General features: G+C 41.3%; 1 protein-coding gene across 2 annotated transcripts; it reads right to left on the bottom strand.

Moving 5' to 3' along the window:
* Positions 1-237: 237 nt before the first annotated feature.
* On the bottom strand, positions 238-18976 carry ces2b (carboxylesterase 2b). 2 transcript variants are annotated; one of them, XM_085281807.1, is made up of 25 exons: positions 18669-18976; positions 16871-17063; positions 16653-16794; positions 16287-16420; positions 13593-13746; positions 13399-13503; positions 13195-13293; positions 12907-13050; positions 12723-12800; positions 12488-12635; positions 12225-12374; positions 12067-12139; positions 11819-11991; positions 5759-5942; positions 5541-5682; positions 5175-5308; positions 2480-2633; positions 2286-2390; positions 2082-2180; positions 1794-1937; positions 1610-1687; positions 1375-1522; positions 1112-1261; positions 954-1026; positions 241-878 (listed from the first exon to the last, which is right to left on the bottom strand). In XM_085281807.1, the coding sequence occupies exons 1-25, from the start codon at positions 18742-18744 to the stop codon at positions 692-694; spliced, it is 3267 nt and encodes a 1088-aa protein (XP_085137933.1). In that variant the 5' UTR covers positions 18745-18976; the 3' UTR covers positions 241-691. The 2 variants fall into 2 exon arrangements, with proteins under 2 accessions (XP_085137932.1, XP_085137933.1); XM_085281806.1 differs by lacking the exons at positions 11819-11991; positions 12067-12139; positions 12225-12374; ... (8 more) ...; positions 16871-17063; positions 18669-18976 and adding an exon at positions 10624-10997 and having other exon boundaries at positions 238-878; positions 5759-5951.
* Between the last annotated feature and the right edge of the window lie 65 nt (positions 18977-19041).

Here is a 19041-nt window from a genome sequence, read left to right as displayed (position 1 = left end):
TTGCATTTCTCATGACCCACACAGACACAGAGGTGTTGCCACAGTTGCTCGGGAGGACTTCTGAAGGTTGAATGCACACAAGAGAAAATGTAAGAAAAAACTGAACTGAATTTTCCGGGAAGAACCCACTTTAGGGATTAGTAAAGTTTTATCTAATTAATCTGATAGGATGTTTGAGGGAATGGAGTGCTAAGTTTTCAGGTAAAAGAAGCACAGGTCACAAACAAACAAAATGCTGCAAAATTGGTTTGTCAAAACTTTTTATTTTATAAATGTTTTACAAAACGTATGTTCACAGTACTAGATTTAAAATACCCTGATACTCTGGATTCAATTAATTGAAAAAAAAAAAATCACATTAGAATATGGATGGTCCTCACAAGACCTTTTGATAAGGGAATTATGGTTTAGTCCAGGGGTAGCCAACTCCAGGCCTCAAGGGCTGGTGTCCTGCAGGTTTTAGAAGTCCCCCTGGGTCAACACACCTAAATCAAATCATTAGTTCATTACCAGGCCTCTGAAGAACTTCAAGACATGTTGAGGGGGTCATTTGACCATTTGCATCAGCTGTGTTGGATCAAGGACACATCTAAAACCTGCAGGACACCAGCACTTGAGGCCTAAATTTGCCTACCCCTGGTTTAGTGTAATTACTTTAAAATTGATGGAGCAGAGACCAGATGTGAGTTTTCTACAGCTCGCTGCGTTCTGCATTTTCATCATGCTGTTTGATCTTCTCTGGGACGGTCTGAGTCAGGAAGACAAAGCGCTCCTTCTTCAGGTGCTGAGCAGTTACCTGCTTTTTTAAACCAATCGCCAGGTACTTTTCTTCTGCTCCATACTTTGGCCAGTGGACAAGGTTGTGCCCATTAGGAGATCTAAACACACATACATTTGTTATTCAGTTATTAAAAGTGTGAAATGTGAAATTTACAACATTTGGAAATTCCTACCCTGTGCGAGCAAAGTTCCCCCAGTAGCTCATCATGATCTTGCTCAACTGTTCTTCATCCTCAGGGCACGGATCTAAAACGATCATGTTGCAAAACATTTTTCAATCAACAAAACAAAACAGATCGAGCACTAAGGTAGAGTTTTTGTAAAGCCTTACCAGATAACCTAACATGGGTAGTTGTGAAGCAAAATCCCAAAACTGTAAAAATTTCATCTCCGTGGTCAGTCCCAACAAAGCTCGGCCTTTTCTGCTGCAGGAATTTGGGAGGATGTTGGTACTCATACAGGTATACAGGAGCGCCTGCATCTGGAATTAGACGAATGTGTGTGATATTTGTTAATGAAAGTGTGTCACAGTAAATATCAAGTGTTGGGTTTTAAACAGATTTGTATAATCTTTTATTAAACAAATTAAATTACCTCTGTGAGCATTAGCAGCTTTGATCGCTGGAATGGTGAAAAACAAATCTCCAAGCATCTCAGTGTACCCATCTCTGTTTTTCACACGGTCGTCACCATTTCCGATATATTCATCAGCTATCACATCTCTGATAAATGCTGCTTTAGGCTTAAAGAAATAAGCAACACATCAATCAAAGAAGCTCGAGCAGGTCGGGGACAGTAATATTGTAACATCAAGTGGTGTCTGCCTTACGTCGGGGTAGAAGAAGGAAACCATGTTCAAAACAAATTCCCGATCTAGTCCTTCTGTCCAGTTTTGGGGAGCAAAAAACTAAGGAAATACCAAGCCAAATTACTTTTTTTTCAACATTACAAAACAACAACAAACTACATTGAGATCACGGAGCTTTTTATTTACATGTTCCTGTGACACTTACTGATGCAAGCATCCATCCACCTTCATCATTATTGACACCAGTCATGAATGGAACAGCATGGAGTTCATGTTTACGAAACAGCTCATCCACAGGTTTAGTCAGGAAATGTCCATCAACATTTACTTGAAATCTTAATGTTGGATCCTTGAGAAAATAAAATGTACTAAAGTGAAAGATGTGATAGCATGAACAGAGCTGAGGGAGAAATCAAAGGCTTCAAAGAAATATTGTAGAAGACATAATAATCATATTCAGCTATTTCTATCAGGTATTCACCCATTACCTCACCTGTGTAAAACCCACTATAGTATCAATATCAAGGTTTCTCATGCAGTCACTGATCTTCTTTGTGCTTTCAAGGCTGCAGCCAGATGCATTTGCAACTGCCTGAGGTGAAATGTCAAATATAAATGTCAAATATTTAGGAAAAGAACTCAATTGCAATATACTCATTAATCTGCAACAGAAATGTTATTAAGCCTCCAAAAAGACCTTGGCAATTGGAAGAGGATTATTTGCAACAAGTACATTCATTGCAGCTGTGCCACTCTCAGCAATAGCACGGTGAAACAGCCCATCAGACAGTGGTGACAGGAGCTGGTGATTCAAGTAACACATCACATATTATTTTATTTTTTTTAGAGTGAAAAGGTTTATATAAAGTTCCTCTAACTGTAGATTCTTACCAGAAGAGACACGCTCACTCCACCAGCAGACTCTCCAAATATAGTAACTAATCCTGGGTCTCCTCCAAAGTTGTGAATGTGCTGCTGGATCCACTTGAGAGCTTCAACCTGGTCCTGCATTCCAAAGTTCCCTGAAATGTGCTCATCTCCAGTGCTGATAGAACAAATTGCCATTTTTATAATGTATTTTCCCTGATTGAAACATCTTTTCACAAGAGACTTTTATCCATGTGTTTAAAGCATCTGTGAGGACACATGTGTTAGGTCTGCACTCGCAAGCCTCGCTGGCTCAGAGACTTATCTCAATGAACAAAGCAAGACAACCAGAGCTCAATCGGCTTTCACTTGCGCAAGGGTAGCTGGTCCGGTCAGGATCCAGAGCTTCAAGCTCCTCACCTGATCCCAGACAATTCCAAATTCCAGCCTCCCCTTGCAGCCTTTTTATTTAGTGAACACAGTTACACAATCCCCCATTGTAAAACCCATATGATGTGTCGTAAAAGCTGAGGCACTGTGTGTGTGCATGCACGTGTGAGCATGTGAGTGCACGTGTGTGTATGTGTTAGTATGTGGCTGCAGTGTTGGGGGAGTAACGTAATACATGTACCGCCGTTACGTATTTAAAATACAAAATATGAGTAACTGTATTCCGTTACAGTTACCGTTTAAAAAGGTGGTATTTAGAATACAGTTACTTTGTTCAAATAAAGGGATTACACAGCGGTCTTTTCCTGCTTCATATGTTAGACTATGCCCTCTCCATTTTTGGTAATTCCACGCCGGTGGAAACCCAAACAAAACACGCATTAAGAGGCTCAAATGCCTGTGTCTCAATCTCGCGTCTCATAATGACATGAGGAAATATTTTTTAAAATTACAGGAGAGTGGAAAAGTATGAGTTGTCACCGAGCAGAAACAGGAGCTGGAAGAGTAAATATAACAATAACCACTGCAGCCAAAAAGAGTTCCTGACGAGCCCAGTTGTAAGTAAGCTATTAAGACTCGACTGTACGCTGTGTTCCGTTGGAGCAGCCTTTCAACGCCTCTCTCTGTCTCTCGCTAGAAAAGTTGACCCAGACAACAAAGTAAAACTAGTTTTCGGCTACGAGCTCAACACGAAACTCGACATATTAGCCAGACGGTTCGGTTCGGAGCCGCGAACCTGTTTTATATATGCGCAGAATAGTTTTCTACACGAGCTCGCTGCAAAAAGTGCAGCCTTACCTAATGTCCACCCTACGTTTACTCATTTTATATTAAGATTTAAAATCTAGTTGCTATGGGTATGGTGAGTAACCTTCAGTAATAGTAATAAATCACACAGCAATAGTACATTCATGTAGTTGTAAAAAGCTTGATAATATATTAAGTAATCCAAAGTATTCAGAATACGTTACTCTCACTGAGTAACGTAACGGAATACGTTAGAAAATACATTTTTTGGGGCATGTGTTCTGTAATCTGTCGTTGAATACATTTTAAAAGTAATCTTCCTAACACTTTGTGTATATGTCTTTGTATACGTGACTTCCTGGTTACAACCGTTTTAACCGCATTTTTAGTCATAAAAGGGTCATCTGACCCCACCCCATATATGGCTACATACAAGCATAGGTGAGCCCCTAAAGGTCGGGAAGTGAACATTCCTTACCAAATAAGGAAACCAGAACCTTTACATGGAATGTGCCTGCAGTTTGCTAATAGCAAACATGTAGGGGAGGAACAGAAAAATATCTGAACATGCAGTTCAGGACAAGGTTTACAGTTTTAAACACAACAATGACAACTTTTAACAAAATCACTCCAACAACATGTATTAGAACTAATCTGGGATTGAGGTGCGTGAATCTTTTTAGAAAAAAAACGTGAGTTTTTTTTAGTTTAGTGACAGTGTATAAATAATAGAAAAAGTTGTGACTATTAGCTCTAAAATGATTTCAAGAACTTTCAAGGTGAAATTGAATAAAGTAGTGCCGAAGGTGGCCAATTTCACCCTGAGGTTGATCTTGAAATTCAACAGAAAGTCCAGTGCTATTGGCAGCAGATAGTAGTGCCAGGATTCTGATACTACTGGACCCCATTTGTTCAGTTGGGCAGTAAATGCATATGCCACTTCCACATATTTGTTGAAGCTGAGTGATACGGTAAGGCAATCAAAAACCAAGCTATTGCATGTTTATACAACATGATAAATAAAGCAAACTTTAAATCCTTTTTCATATTAGATCAGATAAAAAAGCAGAACAACAAATTCATTGTATGTTCTAATTTGGAAACTTGAGTTCATTTACATTCCTATGATTAAAACATCGAGTGACCTTTTACCCTGCTTGGGATAGGGTTCCAGGGGTCCCACCCTGGAGCCAGGCCTGGGGAGGGTTCATGAGTAAGGGGAGAGGGAAGTGGGAGATCGACAGACAGATTGGTGTTGCAACACCTGCCTTCTCCCAAGGGTGGATGGCCTCTCCCTAAAAGATATGGTAAGGGGTTCGGCCATTCGGGAGGGGCTCAGAATAGAGCCACTACTCGTCCACATCAAAAGGAGCAAGTTAAGGTGGTTTAGGCATCTGACTAGAATGCCTCCTGGACGCCTCCTGGGTAAGGTGTCCTGGGCTCCCAGTGTCCCACTGAGAGAAGGCCCTGAGGCAGAGCCAGGACATGCTGGAGAGATTATGAGTGGATGAAGTTTATTTACCTGAGAAAACCCAGAAGTCCCAAGCGATACTGGATCAGAACCACAACTACATCCTGGTAAGCAGCCAGGGGAGAGCCATCATATGTTGAAGCTGATCCCAGCGTAAAACCCCCACCATGAATCCAGACCATGACCTGGACAGAACAATAAAATACCATTTCTTCAAAGCTTAGAGGACCATTTGGAGTGTCAGTTACAATAACTAATCTAATAACTAATAACAAAAAGTAATTTAAATGTTAAACAAACAAAAACACTCAAGTTTACATTTTAGATGATACAATTAACAACTGAGTTCTAAAGAATGGTGTCTTTATTGAGACTGTGATTAGGCAACAGTCAAAACCTACAGCAAAAGATTCTTACTGGGAGCTTGGCATTATTAGCTCTTTTAGCAGGAGTGTATATGTTGAGGTAAAGACAGTCTTCAGAGATGTCTGGTACTTCTGCCAGCAGTGCACCGAGTTTATTAAGCATATCCAAAACAGCTTCTTTAGACTGAATGCACCTTAAAGAGAGACAATGCTAATTTTACAAATAAAGCCAATAATTCCTCCAAGTATGTTGAAGTTCACATTTCTTACATTGGTGGCTGTTTAGTGGCATCTCTTACTCCTTCCCATCTTTCTGCAGGCTGAGGTGGAGCCAGTCTCAAGGAAGGGCCAAGGGGTGGTTTGGCAAATGGGACACCCAGGTAGGCATGGACGCCAGTCTCCTTCCCTTTCACACTCACATACTCACCTTTCAGGCTCCCGAGCTTTGTGTGGACTACAGGTGCTGTCAGGATATTAGAAATGACTGAAAATCTTAACATAAAACTTCACATCGTCCCCCTTTAATTGTGGGACAATTAAAGGATTATTCTATTCTATTCTATTCTATATTTTAAAAATAAAATAAATCTTCCAGTGAAAAGTATTTTGCTCAAAACATGCAATAATTGACTGCTCTCTATAGCTCAGTTTTATGCAGACTATGTTCATCAGACAAGTTTAAAATTGCTCCTTATAGAACTTTTCATGTGACACAGTCATATAAAGCCATGTTAAAAAACAGTGTTACAATACTGTTTGTATAACTAAGTCAAATACATGAGCAGCCTGAATGGAATTTTATGAATTGGTTAATTATGAAAATGAATTCAATATCAAGAAAACTCTGGTTCGCCACTATATTAATCCTCAGGATTTGAGATAACCACATTCAGGAAACGAATACAATTTCATATTTTGCTGTGGACAATTTAATTCCTATCCTAATATTGATTAAATTCTAATTTAATTAATTTATTGATGCAGACCATTTGGTGGATTAAGTTGCTTAAGCTACAGCACCATTACACTAAATAAGCTTTTTTATTATTTTGGTTTAAAATGGTTTAAAAAATCTGAGCAAGTGTGATAGTTCATCATTTATTTGAAAAAAGCCACTTGCTCAAATGGCTTTTTGTTTTGTTGTTTGTTTACCATAAACTTCCTTTGTTGTGTGTTGTGTCTACAGTGATCCTGGTGAAGAAGCAGAGTTGACCATGAGATCTGTTTCTGTTTATTAACAGTCACTGAAGTTAGCAAAAAAAAAAGCTATCTCTATCTATCTATCTATCTATATATATATCTAGCAGCTGGATAGCGTAGTGGTTAAACTACACGCCTTTGGAACAGAGGATCGCAAGTTCGATTCCTGCCTGGGGCGTCTGTATCCAGTAAGGGTCCTAAGGCTAGACCCCCTATGCTAAGCAAGCCTACCGCAGACATGAGCGAGACAGATAAATATGAAGGCATGCCGGCTCGGACGTCGCCCGGATCAACAAGGTCCGCGTCAGGTGTTGAGGAACCAGGGCACCCTGACGAAAAGTGGGCTACTGGAACAAGAAGGCATCGGTGGGCAAGGGACGAAAACAGGGCGTTGTTGGAATGCTACTACGCAAGTAACCCCGGCGGAAGGGGCTACATGAATAGGATGAGGGACCTATGGATTCTTTGATACCCAACATCCACAATGACGGCGAAACAACTAGTAGCTCAGTGTTCCGACATTCGAAAGAAGGGACTGCTCTCACAGCTAGAGATTGACGAGGTACAACACAAATGCTACGGCAAGGAGGAGTCAGGACGCCAGGTCAGGGGGGAGATATCATCACCCCCACCCGAGATTGGGTACATAGCCCCAAGTGCGATAGGATAGGATCGTTGAGTGCGAGAGGAGCTGACCTGAAAAATAGGATCATGGCCAAGCTTGAAACCTGGATCCCCCGTAGCCGGTTACCAAGATTACGTGAAGTACCCTCAGAAGGTCTGCTAGATGATGTTAATGCAGCACTACGGGCAATACCTACAACCACGATTACCGACACTAACAAGCTGATCTACAATACGGCAGCAGTGATCAGTGAGATGCTTGGCTACAAGTTGAACAGCCACAAGGGGCAGTACCCTCCATGGAGAAGGAGGCTAGAGGGCAAGATCAAAGTAGCACGGAGGGAGGTTAGCCAACTAACGGAGTTGCAGAAAGGTGCGACAAATAAGGTGCCTAAGAAATACAGCAAGCTGTCCATACCTGAGGCCTTGGAAACTGCCAAGCAAAGACTCACAGCCTTGGCCAGCCGCTTGAGGAGGTACACCAGAGAGATAGAAGGCAGGAGAATAAACCAGCTGTTCTCCACAGAACCAGCAAAGGTGTACTCTCAGTGGCAAGGGAACAATAAGAGAACAGCACCACCAAGGCTGGAGACGGAGCAATACTGGAAGAGCATATGGGAGAAGGATGCAACCCATAACGGCAATGCTCAGTGGCTAGTGGATCTGAGGGCAGACCACAGCGACCTCCCTGAACAGGGTCCAGTAACCATCACAGTGGCAGATATCCAAGAAAGGGTCTCCAGTATGAAGAGTTGGACAGCACCAGGGCCCGACATGGTTCACGCCTACTGGCTGAAGAAGCTGACTGCACTCCACGAGCGTCTGGCAGCACAAATGAACCAGCTGCTAGTTAACGAGAGACACCCGGAATGGCTAACTGAAGGCCGGACGGTCCTGATCCCCAAGGACCCCAAGAAGGGACCGGTCCCTTCCAACTACCAACCAATAACCTGCCTCAGTACTACATGGAAGCTCCTGTCAGGCATCATATCGGCTAAGATGAACAGGCACATGGGTCAATACATGAGCGGGACACAGAAAGGAATTGGCAAGAATACCAGAGGTGCAAAACACCAGCTACTGGTAGACAGAACAATCAGCCGAGACTGCAAGACCAGACTGACCAACCTGTGTACTGCCTGGATTGATTACAAGAAGGCCTATGACTCAATGCCCCACAGCTGGATACTGGAATGCCTAGAATTGTACAAGATCAATGGGACCCTAAGAGCCTTCATCAGGAACTCAATGGGGATGTGGCGTACAACAGTAGAGGCCAACTCCAAGCCCATAGCACAAGTTACCATCAAGTGCGGGATCTACCAAGGAGATGCTCTGTCCCCACTGCTGTTCTGCATAGGCCTGAACCCCCTCAGTGAGATCATTAACAAGACTGGCTACGGATACCGACTACGGAACGGAGCAGTTGTCAGCCACCTCCTGTACATGGATGACATCAAGCTGTATGCCAAGAGTGAACGAGACATCGATTCACTGATCCACACTACCAGGCTATACAGCAATGACATTGGAATGTCGTTCGGACTGGAGAAGTGTAGTCGGATGGTAACAAAGAGAGGGAAGGTAGTCAGAACTGAGGGGATTGAACTACCAGAAGGCAACATTGCAGACGTAGAGGACAGTTACAAGTACCTGGGGATCCCGCAGGCAAATGGGAACCATGAAGAGGCCGCTAGAAAGGCTGCAACCACCAAGTACCTGCAGAGGGTCAGGCAAGTCCTGAGGAGTCAGCTGAATGGTAAGAACAAGATCCGGGCCATCAACACGTACGCCCTGCCCGTGATCAGGTACCCTGCTGGGGTAATAGGCTGGCCAAAGGAGGAGATAGAAGCCACTGACATAAAGACAAGAAAGCTCCTTAACATGCATGGAGGGTTTCACCCCAAGTCCAGCACCCTGAGGCTGTACGCTAAGCGGAAGGAAGGGGGCCGGGGACTGGTGAGTGTCAGCACCACAGTCCAGGATGAGACAAGGAACATCCAAGAATACATTGGGAAGATGGCCCCAACTGACCGAGTGCTCAGTGAATACCTCAGGCAGCAGAAACCCAAGAAAGAGGAGGGAGACGAGGAACCATCATGGAAGGACAGGCCCCTGCACGGTATGTACCACCGGCAGATAGAGGAGGTGGCTGATATCCAGAAATCCTACCAGTGGCTGGACAAAGCTGGACTGAAAGACAGCACAGGGGCACTAATCATGGCAGCACAAGAACAAGCTCTGAGTACAAGATCCATAGAGGCTGGGGTCTATCACACCAGGCAAGACCCCAGGTGCAGGCTGTGTAAAGATGCCCCAGAGACAATCCAGCACATAACAGCAGGGTGCAAGATGCTAGCAGGCAAGGCATACATGGAACGCCATAACCAAGTGGCCGGCATAGTGTACAGGAACATCTGTGCCGAGTATAACCTAGAAGTCCCGAGGTCAAAATGGGAGATGCCCCCAAGGGTGGTGGAGAATGACCGAGCTAAGATCCTGTGGGACTTCCAGATACAGACGGACAAAATGGTGGTGGCTAACCAACCGGACATAATGGTGGTAGACAAACAGAAGAAGACGGCCGTAGTGATCGATGTAGCGGTTCCGAATGACAGCAATATCAGGAAGAAGGAACACGAGAAGCTGGAGAAATACCAAGGGCTCAGAGAAGAGCTCGAGAGGATGTGGAGGGTGAAGGTAACGGTGGTCCCCGTGGTAATCGGAGCACTAGGTGCGGTGACTCCCAAGCTAGGCGAGTGGCTCCAGCAGATCCCGGGAATAACATCGGAGATCTCTGTCCAGAAGAGCGCAGTCCTGGGAACAGCTAAGATACTGCGCAGGACCCTCAAGCTCCCAGGCCTCTGGTAGAGGACCCGAGCTTGAAGGATAAACCGCCCGCAGGGGCGCGCTGGGTGTTTTCTATATATATACATATACATATACATATGCTGACATACTACCATCTCCCATGGGTACACCATACTTGGTTCTTTGCTATCGTTCACCTTTGAACAAAGTTTGTAGGTAAAAAGTCACCTGGACTTAGAACACAAAAGTTGATGTTTAATTATCAGCATTTATTATGACTATTATAGCCATCATACCACTGAAGATGATACTACAGCCAGATTTAAAAAGAAGCTTTTCAAAAAGCGACTGTGCAAAAAAAAAGGAAAAGAAGAAAAACATGCACTACACGTAGGTTTAAGGAACACACACACACTTAGGTTTAAAGAACACACACATTACACAGAAATTAGGTGATGTTACAAAGGTCATTTTGCTAAGAACAGTTTTATCCTACTTACCCTGAAGTTCTGCAGCAGCACAGAGGAATAAACCGGATACAAAGAAGAAGAAATTGTGCTTTGCATGCAACTCCATGGTCAGCTCTGTGGATTGCTAAATTCTGCAGATTTTTCAAGAACCGAGCGCAGAACAAAGAGATATAGGAAGTGCGTCCTCATATGAAGGCTTCTTCTTTTCTCTTTCACAAAGAGGAAAATATAGTGTCTCTAGCAAGATATGCTGTCATTCAGTTTGACGCCAAACCATCACGGGACTAAAGTCCAATCTAAAGTCTAAGCTTTAGGATCGATTCAGGACTCAATCCAGAAAAGTTTCGCCGCTATCGTAATGACCAACTTTTTCTTGCAATCCTTTTTTTTTTCGTCTGCCTGTCTGAAAAGCTCAAAATGTGAATTTGGTTACAAGTTTATTCATATGAGCACATGCTGTGTCACAGGCTCTTGAACTATGATACAGTAATTAATACAAGTGCAGTTGTTTTTGCTTGCATTGCATTTCTCATGACCCACACAGACACAGAGGTGTTGCCACAGTTGCTCGGGAGGACTTCTGAAGGTTGAATGCACACAAGAGAAAATGTAAGAAAAAACTGAACTGAATTTTCCGGGAAGAACCCACTTTAGGGATTAGTAAAGTTTTATCTAAATAATCTGATAGGATGTTTGAGGGAATGGAGTGCTAAGTTTTCAGGTAAAAGAAGCACAGGTCACAAACAAACAAAATGCTGCAAAATTGGTTTGTCAAAACTTTTTATTTTATAAATGTTTTACAAAACTTATGTTTACAGTACTAGATTTAAAATACCCTGATACTCTGGATTCAATTAATTGAAAAAAAAAAAATCACATTAGAATATGGATGGTCCTCACAAGACCTTTTGATAAGGGAATTATGGTTTAGTCCAGGGGTAGCCAACTCCAGGCCTCAAGGGCTGGTGTCCTGCAGGTTTTAGAAGTCCCCCTGGGTCAACACACCTAAATCAAACCATTAGTTCATTACCAGGCCTCTGAAGAACTTCAAGACATGTTGAGGGGGTCATTTGACCATTTGCATCAGCTGTGTTGGATCAAGGACACATCTAAAACCTGCAGGACACCAGCACTTGAGGCCTAAATTTGCCTACCCCTGGTTTAGTGTAATTACTTTAAAATTGATGGAGCAGAGACCAGATGTGAGTTTTCTACAGCTCGCTGCGTTCTGCATTTTCCTCATGCTGTTTGATCTTCTCTGGGACGGTCTGAGTCAGGAAGACAAAGCGCTCCTTCTTCAGGTGCTGAGCAGTTACCTGCTTTTTTAAACCAATCGCCAGGTACTTTTCTTCTGCTCCATACTTTGGCCAGTGGACAAGGTTGTGCCCATTAGGAGATCTAAACACATATACATTTGTTATTCAGTTATTAAAAGTGTGAAATGTGAAATTTACAACATTTGGAAATTCCTACCCTGTGCGAGCAAAGTTCCCCCAGTAGCTCATCATGATCTTGCTCAACTGTTCTTCATCCTCAGGGCACGGATCTAAAACGATCATGTTGCAAAACATTTTTCAATCAACAAAACAAAACAGATCGAGCACTAAGGTAGAGTTTTTGTAAAGCCTTACCAGATAACCTAACATGGGTAGTTGTGAAGCAAAATCCCAAAACTGTAAAAATTTCATCTCCGTGGTCAGTCCCAACAAAGCTCGGCCTTTTCTGCTGCAGGAATTTGGGAGGATGTTGGTACTCATACAGGTATACAGGAGCGCCTGCATCTGGAATTAGACGAATGTGTGTGATATTTGTTAATGAAAGTGTGTCACAGTAAATATCAAGTGTTGGGTTTTAAACAGATTTGTATAATCTTTTATTAAACAAATTAAATTACCTCTGTGAGCATTAGCAGCTTTGATCGCTGGAATGGTGAAAAACAAATCTCCAAGCATCTCAGTGTACCCATCTCTGTTTTTCACACGGTCGTCACCATTTCCGATATATTCATCAGCTATCACATCTCTGATAAATGCTGCTTTAGGCTTAAAGAAATAAGCAACACATCAATCAAAGAAGCTCGAGCAGGTCGGGGACAGTAATATTGTAACATCAAGTGGTGTCTGCCTTACGTCGGGGTAGAAGAAGGAAACCATGTTCAAAACAAATTCCCGATCTAGTCCTTCTGTCCAGTTTTGGGGAGCAAAAAACTAAGGAAATACCAAGCCAAATTACTTTTTTTTCAACATTACAAAACAACAACAAACTACATTGAGATCACGGAGCTTTTTATTTACATGTTCCTGTGACACTTACTGATGCAAGCATCCATCCACCTTCATCATTATTGACACCAGTCATGAATGGAACAGCATGGAGTTCATGTTTACGAAACAGCTCATCCACAGGTTTAGTCAGGAAATGTCCATCAACATTTACTTGAAATCTTAATGTTGGATCCTTGAGAAAATAAAATGTACAAAAGTGAAAGATGTGATAGCATGAACAGAGCTGAGGGAGAAATCAAAGGCTTCAAAGAAATATTGTAGAAGTCATAATAATCATATTCAGCTATTTCTATCAGGTATTCACCCATTACCTCACCTGTGTAAAACCCACTATAGTATCAATATCAAGGTTTCTCATGCAGTCACTGATCTTCTTTGTGCTTTCAAGACTGCAGCCAGATGCATTTGCAACTGCCTGAGGTGAAATGTCAAATATAAATGTCAAATATTTAGGAAAAGAACTCAATTGCAATATACTCATTAATCTGCAACAGAAATGTTATTAAGCCTCCAAAAAGACCTTGGCAATTGGAAGAGGATTATTTGCAACAAGTACATTCATTGCAGCTGTGCCACTCTCAGCAATAGCACGGTGAAACAGCCCATCAGACAGTGGTGACAGGAGCTGGTGATTCAAGTAACACATCACATATTATTTTATTTTTTTTAGAGTGAAAAAGTTTATATAAAGTTCCTCTAACTGTAGATTCTTACCAGAAGAGACACGCTCACTCCACCAGCAGACTCTCCAAATATAGTAACTAATCCTGGGTCTCCTCCAAAGTTGTGAATGTGCTGCTGGATCCACTTGAGAGCTTCAACCTGGTCCTGCATTCCAAAGTTCCCTGAAATGTGCTCATCTCCAGTGCTGATAGAACAAATTGCCATTTTTATAATGTATTTTCCCTGATTGAAACATCTTTTCACAAGAGACTTTTATCCATGTGTTTAAAGCATCTGTGAGGACACATGTGTTAGGTCTGCACTCGCAAGCCTCGCTGGCTCAGAGACTTATCTCAATGAACAAAGCAAGACAACCAGAGCTCAATCGGCTTTCACTTGCGCAAGGGTAGCTGGTCCGGTCAGGATCCAGAGCTTCAAGCTCCTCACCTGATCCCAGACAATTCCAAATTCCAGCCTCCCCTTGCAGCCTTTTTATTTAGTGAACACAGTTACACAATCCCCCATTGTAAAACCCATATGATGTGTCGTAAAAGCTGAGGCACTGTGTGTGTGCATGCACGTGTGAGCATGTGAGTGCACGTGTGTGTATGTGTTAGTATGTGGCTGCAGTGTTGGGGGAGTAACGTAATACATGTACCGCCGTTACGTATTTAAAATACAAAATATGAGTAACTGTATTCCGTTACAGTTACCGTTTAAAAAGGTGGTATTTAGAATACAGTTACTTTGTTCAAATAAAGGGATTACACAGCGGTCTTTTCCTGCTTCATATGTTAGACTATGCCCTCTCCATTTTTGGTAATTCCACGCCGGTGGAAACCCAAACAAAACACGCATTAAGAGGCTCAAATGCCTGTGTCTCAATCTCGCGTCTCATAATGACATGAGGAAATATTTTTTAAAATTACAGGAGAGTGGAAAAGTATGAGTTGTCACCGAGCAGAAACAGGAGCTGGAAGAGTAAATATAACAATAACCACTGCAGCCAAAAAGAGTTCCTGACGAGCCCAGTTGTAAGTAAGCTATTAAGACTCGACTGTACGCTGTGTTCCGTTGGAGCAGCCTTTCAACGCCTCTCTCTGTCTCTCGCTAGAAAAGTTGACCCAGACAACAAAGTAAAACTAGTTTTCGGCTACGAGCTCAACACGAAACTCGACATATTAGCCAGACGGTTCGGTTCGGAGCCGCGAACCTGTTTTATATATGCGCAGAATAGTTTTCTACACGAGCTCGCTGCAAAAAGTGCAGCCTTACCTAATGTCCACCCTACGTTTACTCATTTTATATTAAGATTTAAAATCTAGTTGCTATGGGTATGGTGAGTAACCTTCAGTAATAGTAATAAATCACACAGCAATAGTACATTCATGTAGTTGTAAAAAGCTTGATAATATATTAAGTAATCCAAAGTATTCAGAATACGTTACTCTCACTGAGTAACGTAACGGAATACGTTAGAAAATACATTTTTTGAGGCATGTGTTCTGTAATCTGTCGTTGAATACATTTTAAAAGTAATCTTCCTAACACTTTGTGTATATGTCTTTGTATACGTGACTTCCTGGTTACAACCGTTTTAACCGCATTTTTAGTCATAAAAGGGTCATCTGACCCCACCCCATATATGGCTACATACAAGCATAGGTGAGCCCCTAAAGGTCGGGAAGTGAACATTCCTTACCAAATAAGGAAACCAGAACCTTTACATGGAATGTGCCTGCAGTTTGCTAATAGCAAACATGTAGGGGAGGAACAGAAAAATATCTGAACATGCAGTTCAGGACAAGGTTTACAGTTTTAAACACAACAATGACAACTTTTAACAAAATCACTCCAACAACATGTATTAGAACTAATCTGGGATTGAGGTGCGTGAATCTTTTTAGAAAAAAACGTGAGTTTTTTTTAGTTTAGTGACAGTGTATAAATAATAGAAAAAGTTGTGACTATTAGCTCTAAAATGATTTCAAGAACTTTCAAGGTGAAATTGAATAAAGTAGTGCCGAAGGTGGCCAATTTCACCCTGAGGTTGATCTTGAAATTCAACAGAAAGTCCAGTGCTATTGGCAGCAGATAGTAGTGCCAGGATTCTGATACTACTGGACCCCATTTGTGCAGTTGGGCAGTAACTGCATATGCCACTTCCACATATTTGTTGAAGCTGAGTGATACGGTAAGGCAATCAAAAACCAAGCTATTGCATGTTTATACAACATGATAAATAAAGCAAACTTTAAATCTTTTTTCATATTAGATCAGATAAAAAAGCAGAACAACAAATTCATTGTATGTTCTAATTTGGAAACTTGAGTTCATTTACATTCCTATGATTAAAACATCGAGTGACCTTTTACCCTGCTTGGGATAGGGTTCCAGGGGTCCCACCCTGGAGCCAGGCCTGGGGAGGGTTCATGAGTAAGGGGAGAGGGAAGTGGGAGATCGACAGACAGATTGGTGTTGCAACACCTGCCTTCTCCCAAGGGTGGATGGCCTCTCCCTAAAAGATATGGTAAGGGGTTCGGCCATTCGGGAGGGGCTCAGAATAGAGCCACTACTCGTCCACATCAAAAGGAGCAAGTTAAGGTGGTTTAGGCATCTGACTAGAATGCCTCCTGGACGCCTCCTGGGTAAGGTGTCCTGGGCTCCCAGTGTCCCACTGAGAGAAGGCCCTGAGGCAGAGCCAGGACATGCTGGAGAGATTATGGGTGGATGAAGTTTATTTACCTGAGAAAACCCAGAAGTCCCAAGCGATACTGGATCAGAACCACAACTACATCCTGGTAAGCAGCCAGGGGAGAGCCATCATATGTTGAAGCTGATCCCAGCGTAAAACCCCCACCATGAATCCAGACCATGACCTGGACAGAACAATAAAATACCATTTCTTCAAAGCTTAGAGGACCATTTGGAGTGTCAGTTACAATAACTAATCTAATAACTAATAACAAAAAGTAATTTAAATGTTAAACAAACAAAAACACTCAAGTTTACATTTTAGATGATACAATTAACAACTGAGTTCTAAAGAATGGTGTCTTTATTGAGACTGTGATTAGGCAACAGTCAAAACCTACAGCAAAAGATTCTTACTGGGAGCTTGGCATTATTAGCTCTTTTAGCAGGAGTGTATATGTTGAGGTAAAGACAGTCTTCAGAGATGTCTGGTACTTCTGCCAGCAGTGCACCGAGTTTATTAAGCATATCCAAAACAGCTTCTTTAGACTGAATGCACCTTAAAGAGAGACAATGCTAATTTTACAAATAAAGCCAATAATTCCTCCAAGTATGTTGAAGTTCACATTTCTTACATTGGTGGCTGTTTAGTGGCATCTCTTACTCCTTCCCATCTTTCTGCAGGCTGAGGTGGAGCCAGTCTCAAGGAAGGGCCGAGGGGTGGTTTGGCAAATGGGACACCCAGGTAGGCATGGACGCCAGTCTCCTTCCCTTTCACACTCACATACTCACCTTTCAGGCTCCCGAGCTTTGTGTGGACTACAGGTGCTGTCAGGATATTAGAAATGACTGAAAATCTTAACATAAAACTTCACATCGTCCCCCTTTAATTGTGGGACAATTAAAGGATTATTCTATTCTATTCTATTCTATATTTTAAAAATAAAATAAATCTTCCAGTGAAAAGTATTTTGCTCAAAACATGCAATAATTGACTGCTCTCTATAGCTCAGTTTTATGCAGACTATGTTCATCAGACAAGTTTAAAATTGCTCCTTATAGAACTTTTCATGTGACACAGTCATATAAAGCCATGTTAAAAAACAGTGTTACAATACTGTTTGTATAACTAAGTCAAATACATGAGCAGCCTGAATGGAATTTTATGAATTGGTTAATTATGAAAATGAATTCAATATCAAGAAAACTCTGGTTCGCCACTATATTAATCCTCAGGATTTGAGATAACCACATTCAGGAAACGAATACAATTTCATATTTTGCTGTGGACAATTTAATTCCTATCCTAATATTGATTAAATTCTAATTTAATTAATTTATTGATGCAGACCATTTGGTGGATTAAGTTGCTTAAGCTACAGCACCATTACACTAAATAAGCTTTTTTATTATTTTGGTTTAAAATGGTTTAAAAAATCTGAGCAAGTGTGATAGTTCATCATTTATTTGAAAAAAGCCACTTGCTCAAATGGCTTTTTGTTTTGTTGTTTGTTTACCATAAACTTCCTTTGTTGTGTGTCGTGTCTACAGTGATCCTGGTGAAGAAGCAGAGTTGACCATGAGATCTGTTTCTGTTTATTAACAGTCACTGAAGTTAGCAAAAAAAAAAGCTATCTATCTATATATATCTATATAGATATATCTATATATCTATATATATCTATATCTATATATCTATATATATCTATATCTATATATATATATATATCTATATATCTATATCTATATATATATATATATAGATATAGATATATATACACATATGCTGACATACTACCATCTCCCATGGGTACACCATTTTTATTTATTTATTTTTTTTAAAAAGCTACTGGCTCACATGGCTCTGTATTTATTTTGTTTTGCCATAAACTTCCTTTGTTGTGTATTGTGATCCTGAAAAAGAAGCAGAGTTGACCATGAAATCTGTTTCTGTTTATTCACCGTCGCTGCAATACTCAATTTATTCCTTATCAGCATGAAGTCAGCAGAAAGATTTTTTTTAAAAACAGCCTTTTTTGCAAAATGAAAATAATAACAATAATTAAAATTTGCACGGTCCAGTCTTTTAAAACCGTCGTCTCACATGCTTGGTTCTTTGCTATCGTTCACCTTTGAACACAGTTTGTAGGTAAAAAGTCACCTGGACTTAGAACACAAAAGTTGATGTTTAATTATCAGCATTTATTATGACTATTATAGCCATCATACCACTGAAGATGATACTACAGCCAGATTTAAAAAGAAGCTTTTCAAAAAGCGACTGTGCAAAAAAAAAGGAAAAGAAGAAAAACATGCACTACACGTAGGTTTAAGGAACACACACACACTTAGGTTTAAAGAACACACACATTACACAGAAATTAGGTGATGTTACAAAGGTCATTTTGCTAAGAACAGTTTTATCCTACTTACCCTGAAGTTCTGCAGCAGCACAGAGGAATAAACCGGATACAAAGAAGAAGAAATTGTGCTTTGCATGCAACTCCATGGTCAGCTCTGTGGATTGCTAAATTCTGCAGATTTTTCAAGAACCGAGCGCAGAACAAAGAGATATAGGAAGTGCGTCCTCATATGAAGGCTTCTTCTTTTCTCTTTCACAAAGAGGAAAATATAGTGTCTCTAGCAAGATATGCTGTCATTCAGTTTGACGCCAAACCATCACGGGACTAAAGTCCAATCTAAAGTCTAAGCTTTAGGATCGATTCAGGACTCAATCCAGAAAAGTTTCGCCGCTATCGTAATGACCAACTTTTTCTTGCAATCCTTTTTTTTTCGTCTGCCTGTC

Source organism: Mchenga conophoros, linkage group LG7 (assembly GCF_057382185.1).
Source record: "Mchenga conophoros isolate Kocher_MC1m ecotype Shallow Benthic linkage group LG7, M_conophoros_male_GT1.1, whole genome shotgun sequence".
NCBI classification, from domain to species: Eukaryota; Metazoa; Chordata; class Actinopteri; order Cichliformes; family Cichlidae; genus Mchenga; species Mchenga conophoros.
This window is presented reverse-complemented; position numbering and strand designations above follow the sequence as displayed.